Source organism: Hyposmocoma kahamanoa, unplaced genomic scaffold (assembly GCF_003589595.1).
Source record: "Hyposmocoma kahamanoa isolate Upper Pololo Valley unplaced genomic scaffold, ASM358959v1 78, whole genome shotgun sequence".
Lineage (NCBI taxonomy): Eukaryota > Metazoa > Arthropoda > Insecta > Lepidoptera > Cosmopterigidae > Hyposmocoma > Hyposmocoma kahamanoa.
In genome coordinates this window covers 5,578,117-5,593,252 of record NW_020653945.1, presented here as the reverse complement: position 1 = coordinate 5,593,252, position 15,136 = coordinate 5,578,117, and the positions used below count along the sequence as shown (strand labels likewise).

The following is a 15,136-nucleotide window of genomic DNA, read 5'->3' as shown; positions in this document are numbered from 1 at the left end:
TCCTTTTATATACATTTTTAAGACTTTAAAGGCCTAAAGTATAGGAATGCATTAAAATAAATTAATAAAATTGAACAAAATTCAGACTTTATTTAAAATAATAAGTGAAAATCCATATTACATTCTTGCTTTGTAAACAATAGGACGTTCGGTAACTTTCATTCGATAACTGTGTTCTGAATAAAGTTTGTAGCTTTGGTGGTCGAGAAGCTCGAATAATTGTACGGGTGTGACGTTATTTCGGTTCGGTTTCGAATACGACAGTTTGGCGTTCGATCGTATCAAAAGGAATCGGTCGACAACTGAGTTATCGTAAAGTTCTGAAACGATCCCCAGCAGACCTTACGAATAATTACCTATCAGAAGCTCGAAACATGATTTACATACAGGTTTTATACCTCCGAAAACTTTTCATTTGTCTGAAAATACGTTACGATTGTTTTCATTACATCATTTATTGTTTCACTAATTTGATACATAGAAGAGTTTCCGGTTCCCAATTCTCATTTCCCTAACATTCCGTTTGACTATTGTACCGAATTGAATATTTTGTTTTTGCGAAAAAAAAAACGATATCCATACATATTTTTTATATTAGTTCTTATTACCGATATTACATGTATTACAAAGCGTCGCACAATAAATCCACAGGAGGGGGTCGAACTAGATAGGAAATGCAAACAAATTCGGTTCTGGCACTCGCCTCGATTTAGTTATACGTTACTTATACGTACGAATAAATATCTTTATTAATTAAGAAATTTTCATGCAAATAACTTAATGAAGTTACCTTTACCTTTACGCAAAATAGGCGCCTTGTCGTCGAGTTGCGGATACCAGCCCATTGCACCAAGTACCTTTACGTAATTCAAAATTAAAATTGTTACAAAAACAATGCAATATTTAGTCAAAAATGAAAAGCATGTACTTAAAATTCTTGTTACGTCTTTTTTAGGTACAATTTAAATTTTTAGAAGCAGTAGAGCGCCTTGTGAAAGAGTTCGTCCAGGGTAGTACTATCTTATCATTTCTGCCGCCAAGCAGTAATATCAGCATTACTGTATTCCGGTTTTGAAGGGTAAGGGTGCTGGTGAAATTACAGGCACATGGGACTAGTCAACTTATGTCTCAGCGTGACGGGCGCAGTGGTAGTGCCCCTCAGATCTTTGCAATTTAAAGCTCTGAGTGGCACTATAACTGTTATGGACAGGCGTGTAGCTTACCATCAGGCGTCACTTGAGGTTATATAAAAAATCTTACACTAACAATATACAATAAATTCAGACGGTTTTGAGCGTTTTTCTGACAGCTATGTCCACGTCCAGTGACCATTACAGTAAAGAGCCGGAAACGTTTATTTGTTTGTAAAAATAAATTATGCACAAAAAAAATAAATAATAATTACAGACCCAATGTAGGTAACTTTATGTTGGAGTTCATTATACTTAAAATTCGGATTTTTGTCGACTTCCAATGCAAATATTCACGTGATGTTTCATCAATTTGTATGGAATTTGAAAAAGGTTTTGGATTAACATTGTAGATTACTTTAGTGCATTTATCTTCCCCATTTGATAGTAAGGAGGTACTTTTTTGTCATAGTGACAGTATACTATGTATATTGCATCATATCTGCATTTCTGCGTCCCGAGAATAAATCGATACTGCGGTCTGAAAGCTTCCGGTAAAAACCAAACTTTCGAGACTATTTCATAATTAGGTGTCTATACTTATAGGTTAAGTATTAAGATCTCCAGATATGATATTTTAATCAAGTCCTTTATTAATACAAATGATTAAAAACAAAATTATTATGAAGTTATTTTTTTATTTTTACACGTAAGAAATAAAGGGCGTTTAATATAGTTGCAGGTAGATAGGACCTGATTTTATTACTACCATCCTTCAACCTCCACATATCGCACACTTTATGGAGGAATGGCATCAGTGGAGTTACGTCAAAAACGTCTATCTACAATATTAGTCGATATAGTTACAAGAATTGGAGAGGGTGTAGGTCATATTTTTCTGTATCTAATAGAGCAATAAACATGTTAGACGTAACTACACTTATGCCATTCTTCCAGATTTCTTTGAGGGGTGCGATATTATACTAAGCTCCACTACCGTGTTGCCATGTCCACGTAATCAGAATAAAAAATACTGTTGGTTTAGTAGATTTTTTAATACTGTTTATAAATAAATAATAATAAAATCTCTCTTTATTGCTTCCAATATAAACAAAATAAGATTATAAAGTCCTTAAAAACAAAGAAAAGCAACTACACTTAAGATGCTATGTAAATGTTTTTTGGGACTAGAAATTATAAGTATTATATTAACAGGATGCAAAAGGAGATGTCTAGCTGGTGGTGCTCTTGTTCAGGACAGTCGTAGCGCTGGTTTTCAGTCACCCCCTTCTGCCTTAGATGGAATGCGGGACAGAAATAGTGTCGAAGGCAGGGCTATAATATTATTTATATTATATTTAAATTGTGATCTAATACGAGACTTAAGTCCTGAGATTTAAACGTCAGTATCGAGTGACGAAAATGCTAAAAATCGCCGACTCTCTCGAAATTATCGATACCGAGATTCCCATGATTATCCCCTAATTTATAGATACGAGTAAATATCACTATACAACTAACAAATTAAAGGTTAAATGCATTTCCAGGCCAGTTCTCGTACAGCTCTAGTGGAGTTCGAATCAGCGTGTCTTCAGAGCCTCACGACGAGGACTCCACTGACGCCGAGATCTCCAAAATCGACTTCTCACAGCACCAGTACGAGGTGAATATTTTAACCAACACGACACCAACCCATTATTCACAGACCTGCTACAGTGTATCTGTCCAAAACATATTTATCACGACTTCCACGCGTAGTAACACATCAAGTTACGTTGAGATACACAATAAGTAAATTAATAATGCAATCGTAAAGAAATATATAATGTACAAAGGAATTCAGATATACAACACATTACCAAAAACCTCCAAATAATTGCCTCCGTGGCCGAACGGCTACCATGCCGGACTGCCATGCAGAGGTCCCAGGTTCGATTCCCGGGTCGGGAGAAATATTTGTATGCCCTACATTTATTTCTCTCGTGAATTTGGGTGTAATTTGTGGTTGTCTACGTGTGTTTCCATGGCACCCGCGACACAGGGTTTCCCTAGTGCGGGCCTGTGTTGAGTGTGTACGTTATTCTTATTATTAAAAAAAAAGATATAATCATTGCAATTGTGTGGATGATTTTCTTCAAAATTAAATGGGACCACTATAGAAGTACCCCCTTTCCAACAAAAAAGAATCATGAAAATCGGTTCACAAATTTTTCGCCGGAGTTATCGCGTAACATACATTAAAAAAATACAGTCCAATTGAGAACCTCCTCCTTTAAGTAACTAAAAACTTAAAACTTAAAGTAACTAAAATTCCACATGATGACGAATTTCTCACAAAATTGATGTTTTATTTTTATACTTATAATGTAATTAACCGACTTTAAAAACGGAGGAGGTTATGCTGTTATGTATTTTGTATTATGTATGTTACGCGATAAATTTATGAACCGATTTTGATAATTCTTTTTTGTTGGAAAGAGGGTACCTCAGCATTGGTTCCATTTAAATTTGAACAAAATGTTCCGCTATTCTGAGGGCGGTAAACTGGGCGATGAAGCCGGTTCCGGCAACTGATTTCAATAAAACTTGGCAAATTGGTGTAATTCCACGAATATTTGATGTCGGTTTCTTTATATAAAAATGTTATTGCTATCAAAATGTCACCATGGCCATTGATATACAATACTTGATAAGCGCCTTGGTTTTTCTTCTTATACTAGAACACAAAGATTTTCAAAGATTCTTCATTGCATTCACCATAATGTTACACAGGGTGGCAAAGCCTTAAAGCTCAGTTAACAGCGCATTATGGACCCTGTAGTGCACTCTAAATTATATATGGAGAGAGAAGGTTTTACTCTTTACAAAATTTAGAAAGTTAGAAATGTTGCGTAGTCTTGTATTTACTTCAGTTCACACTTATATAATTGTAAACTAGGGACAGTATATTTCAATTGATCAAATAAGAAAATAGAGTATTTATTTTAGTAGATTTTGTTAACACGTACTCTCTGTATAAGTTTTAGGATAGGTACCTTGTATGTTTCGCTAGGTGAATTTGTATTCTTTTGAGAAATAAATATCTTGAACCAGAATGCAATCATTCTGAATGAAACCAATTTACGACGAATTGTTATAAATATTAAAATATTAATGCGTTTCAGGTAAACATGCGAAGCAAGAAGAAGCGGTCGTCGAGTGGCACGCAATGCGATAGCCAGAGCAACGATCGCGAGCGCCCTATGTCCTGGGAGGGGGAGCTTTCTGATTCTGAAATGGTCATTGATACTAGTGTCAATAATGGTATGCATCCATCGTCTTCTTCACTTTAATATATGAGCATTCGTAAAGTATCTTAACAAGCTCTCTAGAAGATCGTCGGTTCACAGCGCTAACACGACATCAGCGGTGGCGCGTTAGTGCACGATTTGTGCGAGAAGCGACATAGAAGCGCGAAGTAGCAATATGTCACGCTTCTATGACACTCCAAGCGGAAGTTGCATCCGATCGTACTAGCGCTGCAAGATGCGACTTGCGCGAGAAGCGACTTAGAAGCGCGAAAATAGCGATATGTCACGCTTCTATGACGCTTCACGCGGAAGTTACGTTCGATTGTGCTAGCGCTGCAAGGTGCGACTTGCGCGAGATGCGATTTAGAAGCGCGGAAATAGCAATATGTCATGCTTTTATGACACTTCACGCGGAATTCACGTCCGATTGTGCTAGCGCTGCATGATGCGACTTGCGCGAGAAGCGACTTCAAAGTGCGAATACAGCAATATGTCACACTTCTATGACACTTCATGCGGAAGTTGCGTCAGATCGTGCTAGCGCTGCAAGATGCGACTTGCGCGAGAAGCGATTTAGCGCGAAAATAGCAACATGTCACGCTTCTACTACAGTTCACGCGGAATTCGCATCCGATCGTGCTAGCGCTGCAAGATGCGACTTACGCGAGAAGCGACTTAGAAGCGCGAAAATAGCGATATGTCACGCTTGTATGACATTTCACGCGAAAGTTGCGTCCGATCGTGCTAACTCTGCAAGATGCGACTTGCGCGAGAAGCGACTTAGAAGCGCGAACATAGCAATATTGGCTCGCCATGTGTGTTCTACCATTTGTATAAAGGGGAGTGCTCTGAGGAACTTTTTAAACTGTGTTACCGTTACGTTTCCACTATCCTGCCAAAGAAGTAGAGCCCATCCCCTCATCCTTGATGCCCGGCATTGTAAGACCAAGCGGGATCCACGTTCGTTCCGTGCTCGAATCCGCAAGATGTGGAATAGTCTCCCGCTTGAAGTATTTCCTTTGCACTATGACTACTAAAAGCGAGTCAACAGGGCTCTCAAAGGCTGGCACCGCATAGGCAGCTCTCCTGATATTGCAACTGCCTCAGTGGCGAACGGTTACCATGCCAGACTGCCACGCAGAAGTCCCAGGTTCGATACCCGGTCCGGGAGAAATATTTGTATGGCCTACATTTATTTCTCTCGTGAGTTTGGGTGGAATTTGTGGTTGTCTATGTGTGTGTCAATGGCGCCCGCAACACAGGGTTTCCCTAGTGCGGGCCTGTGTTGAGTGTGCGCGTTATTATTATAAAAAAATATTGCTGTCGGTCATGGGCGACGATGACCACCTCCCATCAAGTAGCTCGTCTGCTCACCGACTACTTTACATGAAAAAATATATCGTGTTTTTACGTCGCTTCTCGAAATCAAACCTCTTTTAATTGAGATACATTCTAAGTCTTTTGATCCAATAACTAGCTGGTGTAAGGAATAATAAAAATACATCACGCATCCGAAATTTTACAGGGTCAAGAGCACGTCAAGCTTGACACTTAAAATTTAAATCCAACTCTATGCCGCTTCCGATAAGAACAAAGTGTCAAGCTTGACGTGCTCTTGACTGTACATGTGATAACATTTGTGTGACAAATTTATCTATGTCTAAGTATAAACATGCGACTTTTGCAGATGAAAACAGCAATTCCCTCGACCTCCAATCATCCCGCGATTCCATAGACACACTTCGCAACGTGACCATCAAGACAGAACCGCTCAAGACCGAGCCCTTTCAGAGCCTGGATGACCAGAGGGTGCTCGACTTGAAGTACACAGCGCCACTGCAACCGCATCAGAGAAGTCTTAGTATGAATAGAGTAAGTACTAATTATGTCTCAAAAACCTATTTAGAATTTTATTCTCAATATATTAGAACTAGTAGTTCTTGTGCTTTCAAACAAAAAAAAATTGAAATTCAAAAAGTCATTTTAAAGGTGCTTTAATATGAATAAGATACTTATTTAATTAACTTACTAGTAGAATAATAATATAATACACCTAAAAATCAGGCTTGATTATTCGACATTATTCTATTCCGGTAATATTAATTATTTATTTATTTTGTCCACAAATATAAAGTTCCACATATTTTGATTTTGGTTCATGGTACACATAAAGTGTTTACAGCAGGTCTCTTACCACGTTCTTTTTTTTTCGATTCTGATATTACTATATCCGATTATACTTAATCACTTATTCAGTGATTAAGTATAATTTACTTTATACATTATTATGTATAAAGTAAACTTGAACCAGGAGTATATTTTGTGACCTCAGACAATTATTATCTATATCTAAAAGTCTTCGTCATTAGGTTTAATATTATCTTCCAAAAACTTAGCAATAACTGTCTTTTAATATTTTCAGATATCGGTTCTAACAGACAACGCGACCCTTTCCCTCCCTCGACGGCCTTCTCCGCCCACCAGCACCGCCAAGTCCTTAATCCTGGAGCAGGGTACAGTGCCAATGATGACACAGGCTACTGGTGAAGTCCAGAACTTGACTATTAAGAAGGAAACTCAGTTGTCGGGTGAGGAACTATTTTTTTTCTTTTGGTTGTTATAATCGATACGAGAGTGACATATCCTGGATCCGGGGGTGACCAACTGACTTATGTCAGTCAACCATAATCCAAATTTTATTTTCTATGTATGCTTTGTAGTCTTTTTTTTATAATGTAAAATGAATAATAGTTTAATATTTTACATTAACTGCTGTTTATTATTTATAATATAGTTTTACTGATTTTTTAATAAGAAATTTTAATTATGTTGTTTGCGAGTTAAGTTAACAGAATTTTAGTCAAAATATTTGCCAAAAGATAAATTTTGCAACGCCTTGTACGAAAAATGATATCACGCTTATTTTTGTGAATAGTTTTTTAGGAAGATGAAGCTTGTGAAATCAGAATTTAGATCACGTATTACAGATGCGCATCTCGAAAATTATTTGCGAGTCGCTACAACGTCGGTTGATGTTGATATAGACGCATTTACAGTGTATAAACAATGTCGGTGTTTCATTAAAATTTCATATCAACAAATTATAGTTAACCTTATCACGTTAAGTGATTTTTCGAGAAAGCGTTCCATTATGGAATAAGAAATAAACTACCTTTATTCTTAATATTGAAATACAACACAAAATAAAAAGGTCAAAACTTTGTATACATATTACTTATATTACATACCTGTATTAATTTTGACATAATATGCTCTACACCATTGACTTTAAAGTGGTTCTTGTTTGCTTTTGTTTGTTTTGAATGCCCATATGTATAGTAAAACATAAACATGTGCTTTTGTTTTACGAATTTGTTGATTTGTAAGTAAACTATGTTTATTTAGTAAAATACTGTAATAAGTAAAGTAACGATTCATTGTTTAGAGCTGAAATGTGAGCCGTCAGTCGGCATGGACAAGCTGCTCGGCGCGCTGCACGGGTCTCCCCTGCTGGGGCGTTTGCCGCGCGTGCAATCCAGCGCTAGCACCGACTCCGCCGTGCACTCAATGTACACTCACAGGTACTTGCATCCCCAAGAAATCATATATAACACAGTCTATATTATATTATATTGCACACATAGATACATATTGGTGAAATTACAGGCACATGGGACTTGTCAACTTATGTCGTACCAATTGTTCGTTCCGTCACTTGATATTTAAAAAAAACATAAAACAACCAATAATGTAAATTGATGCATGAAAGTGTAAGTGTAGAAGTAAGGTTCGAAACAAGTATGGTTTGAACAAGAGTGATTCAAATTCAGGATTGTTCAGCATTTTATTTCTATTTCATAATTATACTCCCATAATCGATATACCAACCCGCGATCCTGGTATAAACATATCAATAAGTAGATACTGCATTTAAGGCGAGTCTCACCGGAGGAGAAGCGGGAAAAACTTTTGTCAGATCAAGTGGTTTAGGTATTTGCTATAAATAACGATCTTACAAAAATATTCTTGACACCTAAGGATATTTTAACACTCACACTCAAAGCCTCGCGCTAGGGAAACCCTGTGTCGCGGGTGCCATGGACACACACATAGAACACCACAAATTGCACCTATACTCACGAGAGCAATAAATGTGGTATTCGAACCGGAGACCTCTGCGTGGCAGACCAGTATGGTAACCGTTCGCGCACGGAGGCACTTAATATTGTGTAAAGAACGTGTAATGTGTAAAAAAATTCCTGAAAAGTGTGTAAAATAAAAGTCTGAAATCTGAAACGAATTATTTATCTAACTTTGTGTATAATTTTCATATGGAGATATTTCTCTTATAAGTACTACAGCGAACCTGCTAAATTTAGATTTTACAACTGAAACCCTGTAGATATTAAATTCACATTTATACCAAAATTAGCAAATGGCCCAGCGGTTTAACGACACGCCGCTCCGCCCGCCCTGTCAATCGCTATTGGGCGCTTGTCGACGTTGGATCAGTGTCAAATTTTCTCCGCCTGTTCTTATTTTATTCATATTAATTTACACCGCGCGGATTGCGGGACGCGAGGGGCGACCTCCTAAAATCTAGGTTCGTGCTGAAATATCTTGCCTAATAAAGGTAATTTCAATATCTTACGAGAATACTATGATGAACGCCTTATTATGTTTTAAATTATGTTTACAACTTGTAGGTTCAACTAAAATAATAATGTGACAACCCTACGCTTATGCGCTAAGCAGGCAGGAGTTGCTCTACTTGTCTTATATACTATGCAAGGCTTGCATTTGCTTAAAGGGAGAATCTGATCTACCATTGTTGAATCAAATTGAGAAATAAATACATTTTTTTTAATAACTATATATGAACAATGCACGTTTGCACACAGTGTCTACAGTAGTCCATCGGCAAGTCCCCGCGCGTCGCGACACTACACGCCGTCACTGTCCCGCAACAACAGCGATGCTTCACACTCCTCCTGCTACTCTTACAGCTCCGAATTCTCGCCTACGCATTCTCCTGTTCAGGTAACCTTGTCTTATGTTACAATATTAATAATTGATTTTTTTTTACTTTGATTGACTAGTGCTAAAACCACGTAGCGACAAAATGACGCTGACATATTAAATGTCATGGCTGAATACATCATTTTGTGGTCTCACATGATGTATCAAACTCACGGAAGAAAAAAAAATTGGAAAGAAGAAATTAGAAATTGTGGATTGTTAATATAATTTAAACTTTACCCCGTTAGCTTGAAAGTTCAATATCATCAATACCTATTGCGAGACGTTTTAATATTATATTGAAATTTCAATCAATGTGCTGCCATCAAGCGGTTAATTGCTGCACGACGACGAATTGAAGTTATTAATTTGGTTCTCGACAAAAGAAGCGACCATATTGCAGGGGTATAAGCTTTACTTTCGTGTAACAAAACAATTATTTCGATAAACAGGAAATTGAAAATTTATTAAAATAAGACTTTCCGATGATATGAAGCACCACCAAGGGTGATTGATATTTTTGGTGCGACTATTATTATTGCAGTCCAAAACAGCGCAATAGGCACTTTTCTAGGATTTTAAAGAATTGGCACGAAAGAATGACACAACCATACCATACAAAGCGAAAATGGCGGACTGAGGTGTAATAGGTCTTTCGAGACCTATAATTGCCACGCGTCAGACGTTAACTAAACATTTCTACTGTATTTATTGTTATGTGATCAAACCGTATAGAACTGATAAACAGTAGTTCCATTTATGTTGACTACATAGTACAGAATACTGTTCTAATTTGGCAAGTCGGGTAATCTTAACGTTGTTTTATTTTTTCAGGGTCGACACCCACATGTGGTATACCGCGAAGCGACTGCCGGCGCGGTATTTCCTGCGTCGCCCGCTCACGACGAAGACGCGGAAACAGCTGACGAGCGACTGCATCACCATCAGGGCATTAGCCGACAACAGCTGATTAATAGGTAAGATTTATCTCCAGTAGGGTATTCTGACCAGAAATCACTGATATTTTCCGGTGACTATTTGAGGTGTCCATTTAAAAAAGGGGTTTTTTGGCAACCCTGTGCAAGCGCACAATGACGGTAAATATGCAGCGTTGGCCTTATCACAAGATGCCGAAGCGTACCGTCTGCTCGCGCCTGCCTTCTCTTCAAAGCAGTCGTAACGTTAAATGTAAAAACCTGTCGAAACATCCCGAAGGTTGCCGAGGCATTCCGAATGCTGCCGAGACATTCCGAGGGCTGCCGGCTCGGTATCCCTAAGTTTATAGTGTGTATCTTTGTTATCTTTTTTTTCGTAGCTAGTACCATTATTGTTGAAATTGCAACTATAATGTCATAATATTATAGGCGTTATTATGCAACGTAAGTTTTTTCTTGTTTTCATAAGAACCAAGTAAATGCATGAGCGGGTCAAAAAGATTTTAACAGAAGTTATTTGCAAAAGTCGAAGTAACACCTAAAACTTTATTATCACTATATATTTGACTTTATTTTCCAGTCCGTGCCCAATCTGCGGCGACAAAATCAGCGGGTTCCACTACGGCATATTCTCGTGCGAGTCTTGCAAGGGCTTCTTCAAGCGAACCGTGCAGAATAGAAAGAACTATATGTGTCTACGAGGCGGAAATTGTCCCGTTACGGTAGCCACTAGAAAGAAGTGCCCTGCATGCCGATTTGATAAGTGTTTAGGATGTGGAATGAAGCTTGAAGGTAAGTGACGTCATCATCAACCATATTGATACATATAAAATAAGCTTCTTCTAATTTTGAAATAAAAAAAATTAACAGCGAATATGTCACTAAAGTGGCCAATTATTTTTCAATTGGAAATAGTCAAAAGAGATCGGCTGCCACTCGCACATGTTTTTAAAAATTATGTCGTGATAAGAAATTGCACTAGTGATAAAGATGCAATCTAAATCCGTTCACTAGGCAAAGCGCAACACGTGTTGCTAGTCCTCTTGCGCGCCGTTTATGCAATTATGCCATACATTTACTATGGATAAGTTGTAAAACAAAATATTATCGTTGCGCGTCTTGTTTCGTATTGTGATGCTCAATTTATTGTTGCTTATTTGTTGATCATTAATCCACCTTTACCGATTGATTTACGATTTCAGCGATCCGAGAGGACAGGACACGTGGCGGTCGGTCAACGTACCAATGCTCGTATTCCCTTTCGGGTGCATCGTCTACGGGCTCTCTCCTTTCCGCACATGTCCCTACTACTCTACGGCATGCTTCCAGTCTTACTTGTGTGAGTATTAATTAAAATATGTTGAATTTCATGTACGAAGAAAAGCAACGGCACTAGGATGGGTCCTTGTAGGACTCCGAAAACTCGTCATTGTAGAATGCACAGACTATTTTATTTGGAAAAAAAAAACAGTGGCACTACGATAGAAAGTACCTGTCTTTGTGGGGTACCAAAAGCGTTTTAGATGAAATAAAGCAGTGGCACTAGGATAGTTTCTTGTAGATCCAGACAATTTTCTTTGAAGAAATGCGCTTGTTACAGAATTTACAAACAATTAAAAAAGTGGCACTATAATAGGGCCTTGTAAAATACCTATACTATTAAGAAGATAAGAAGTGCCGCATCTCGTAGGGCGCCCAAACTATTTTGTGTTTAAACAAAAGCAGTGGCACTAAAATAGGTCCTTGTAGGACTCCCGACCTATTTTGTTTTAAATCAAGAGAGCATATTTTCACATCCATGATAGATGCGTTTGGGACAGTCAGCAAACAAACAAACGTCATTATTAATATATCAACTCATCTTGCAGGTAAATGGCCCAGGTTCATATAGCCGAGGAGAATCCAGTAATAGTAGACTAACTCCTGACATACCTCCGTTATTACAGGTATGTTCTCATCTTACTACTTACTACATGGCATTCATTACATCGAGTTTAGAAAGAGCTTATGTCAACATGTAATGAAGAGATATTTACAAAGATAAAAAGCATGAAATGTTATAGGGGGAGAGTTGTTATTCGATAAAATACCTATAAATATTAAAATGACAACAAATTACCTAATTTTATTTTTGGAGTGGTATTTGGTGTTTTTGGCTTAATTTATCGATGCTGAATCTCGCCCTTAATGATTCTTTCATTTTTTTAAATTTTTTGTTTAATGCGGTTTATCGAAGCAAGAAGTTGAACTTAAAAATAACAAGTGTTTATAATCCATGCTCTGTATATAAGAATGATTCGTAATGTATTTTATCTAAACATCACGTTTTGCCCAGATATATATAGATAATATATTAGTGAAAGAATCACAGAAATCGAGGAATAGGTTTTGAGAAACTTAATTTTCCCGTACGTGTATGTATTTCACAATATACAGGGAAAACAAAGAACCATCCATAATGTAATTTTTAAGTTTCATGTTAACGATGTTTGACCACTATGATATCCAATTATTTTTGTAAAATTACTCCACTTATTAATACAAAGATTGAACACTTAGAAAAATTCGTTCGATCCGACTGGATTCGAACCAACGTCTTGCAGCAAATCGTGGCCGACGCTATACCAACTAAGCCACAGAACGAACTAGCGGAGCTTACGATTTTTTTTGATTTTGGTTTTTAACGACTTTTTTATCGTGTCGCCATCTGTGAGAAATCTATTTCTTCACTCAGTCCGGTACCTTAACAGCTACCAGCAGCTGGCCAGAGATGTCGCTTTGATAACTAATTTTTAAGCTTATTGAATGTCACGATGTTCAAGACACGGTGTTTAGTGGAATAATTTTACAAAAATAGTTGAATATCATTGTAGTCAGTCAGTTCCGCTAGTTCGTTTAGTGGCTTAGTTAGTAAAGCATCTGACACGGTTTGCTGCAAGGCGTTGGTTCGAATCCAGCCAGATCGAAGGATATGTTTCTAAGTGTTCGATCTTTGTATTAATAAATTATAACTCGCTATTTTTTGCAAGTTAGTTAATAGAATATAAATGTTTTGCGGGGATGCTTCGGTAGTTTGGTCATGTAGAAAGAATGAATGTTGGTAGATTGTCGACACAAATTTATAAAGTGAATGTGGATATTATATGCCTCTACCAGGTTGGAGATGTCCTTAAAAAAACCGTGTTAAAAGTACCCTAGAATAAACAGGCATGTATGAAGAGACTGGTGGGAGTGGTGGAGGTGAAAGTTTGACAGGACCGTAGCAGATGGAGGTCCCGGTACCCCGGTGGGAGACAGGCGTAATGATATTGATGTAATATAAAATATTTTACTCGTTGACAGGAAATAATGGACGTAGAACACCTGTGGCAATATAACGAGTCCGAATTGAAAAACCTTGGCAAATCAACGGGAAGTCCGTCTGCCAACCCACTCTTAGCAGCCAGCGGCATCACTGCTCAGAACTCGAGTCCTGACTTTCTCGCGGACCTGTGCAATATTGCGGACCACCGGCTGTATAAGATCGTCAAGTGGTGCAAGAGTCTGCCACTTTTTAAGAATATTTCCGTGAGTAATTGTTTATTATTAATTCTTCCTTGCATATACATTTTACATGAAAATAAATCGATACATATTAACAGTAATAATGAGGTGCTGGACAAACAAAACTATTACCTGATTTATTATAAGTGAATTCCTTGTATTATGATTGCGAGAACAACAAAAATAAGAAAGTAGACGCAACTAAACCAATGGTAGATTTTGAAGTTATTCAGTTTCTTCAGACTTTTGTTGATTTGGCCATGATTTACAATGTTTCCAAAGGATTAACTCTTGTGAAACATGCATGTGATTAAACTTGTTTTCTTTCCCAGATCGACGACCAAATCTGCCTGCTGATCAACAGCTGGTGCGAGCTGCTGGTGCTGTCTTGCTGCTACCGCGGCGTCGGCACACCTGGAGAGGTGCGGGTGGGTGGAGGACGCGGTATCACGCTGCATCAGAGTGCCAAGTTAGTATAGAATACTCTGTAAACTGCATTGAAATCCTTTGTAATGATGGAAATAATCTGCGGTTTTGTATTTTGTGGTGAAAGCCTGTCAAATATACCTATACATAAATTGTGTTGTTTCTTTTATAGATTGGGCTTAACGCCTTGCATAGAACGAATGTTGACGTTTACCGACCACCTTCGACGATTGCGAGTCGACCGATACGAATACGTCGCATTGAAAGTTATTGTGCTGCTCACGTCAGGTAAAAAATATCAGAATTAATATTTATTTTGTGTTTATAAGTACGGGGTTATTTTTAAAATACTAACAACAACAACATACTAAACAACAACTTTTGTGTTCATGATTTTTCACTAAACATAATAAATTTCCTAAAAATAGGCTTTTAAGTTACCTTCAATAAAATTTACGGAATGCAACTAAGAATACTAAAAACTATAGTACCTTCTAAAATTAAATTAAAGTATAAAGACGATTACCGCAGTTTGTTCCACCACTGCAAAATACTTCCTATACATGAAAAATTAAAATATATGCTGCTAGCCGAACACTTTTTTGGTAAAAGTATACAATCTACCTACAGTGGTGAAATGAAGATGCGAAATGTCTGTAATAGATTGTTGATACCGTCTTATCGAAATCTTTATGGTAAAAATAAATTAAAATATATAATACCTTACCTAATAAACGAAATTCCTAAAGAAATAAAAATATCGTTAAATTGTAAAAACATCAAACCTAAATTA

At 37.4% G+C, this 15,136-nt stretch overlaps 1 protein-coding gene across 1 annotated transcript in view; it reads left to right on the top strand.

Annotated features, from left to right (window-relative positions):
* The window catches only part of LOC113233274 (nuclear hormone receptor FTZ-F1 beta), a 42,632-nt gene extending 27,981 nt beyond the window's left edge, over window positions 1-14,651 (top strand). The window contains exons 2-14 of the mRNA XM_026468332.1: window positions 2,678-2,793; window positions 4,295-4,433; window positions 6,108-6,292; window positions 6,843-7,008; window positions 7,866-8,001; window positions 9,322-9,460; window positions 10,274-10,416; window positions 10,955-11,166; window positions 11,577-11,713; window positions 12,243-12,320; window positions 13,717-13,941; window positions 14,250-14,386; window positions 14,516-14,651. Coding sequence (XP_026324117.1) covers window positions 2,678-2,793; window positions 4,295-4,433; window positions 6,108-6,292; window positions 6,843-7,008; window positions 7,866-8,001; window positions 9,322-9,460; window positions 10,274-10,416; window positions 10,955-11,166; window positions 11,577-11,713; window positions 12,243-12,320; window positions 13,717-13,941; window positions 14,250-14,386; window positions 14,516-14,651 — 1,949 coding nt within the window. The remainder of the gene's footprint in view (window positions 1-2,677; window positions 2,794-4,294; window positions 4,434-6,107; window positions 6,293-6,842; window positions 7,009-7,865; window positions 8,002-9,321; window positions 9,461-10,273; window positions 10,417-10,954; window positions 11,167-11,576; window positions 11,714-12,242; window positions 12,321-13,716; window positions 13,942-14,249; window positions 14,387-14,515) is intronic.
* Window positions 14,652-15,136: the final 485 nt, after the last annotated feature.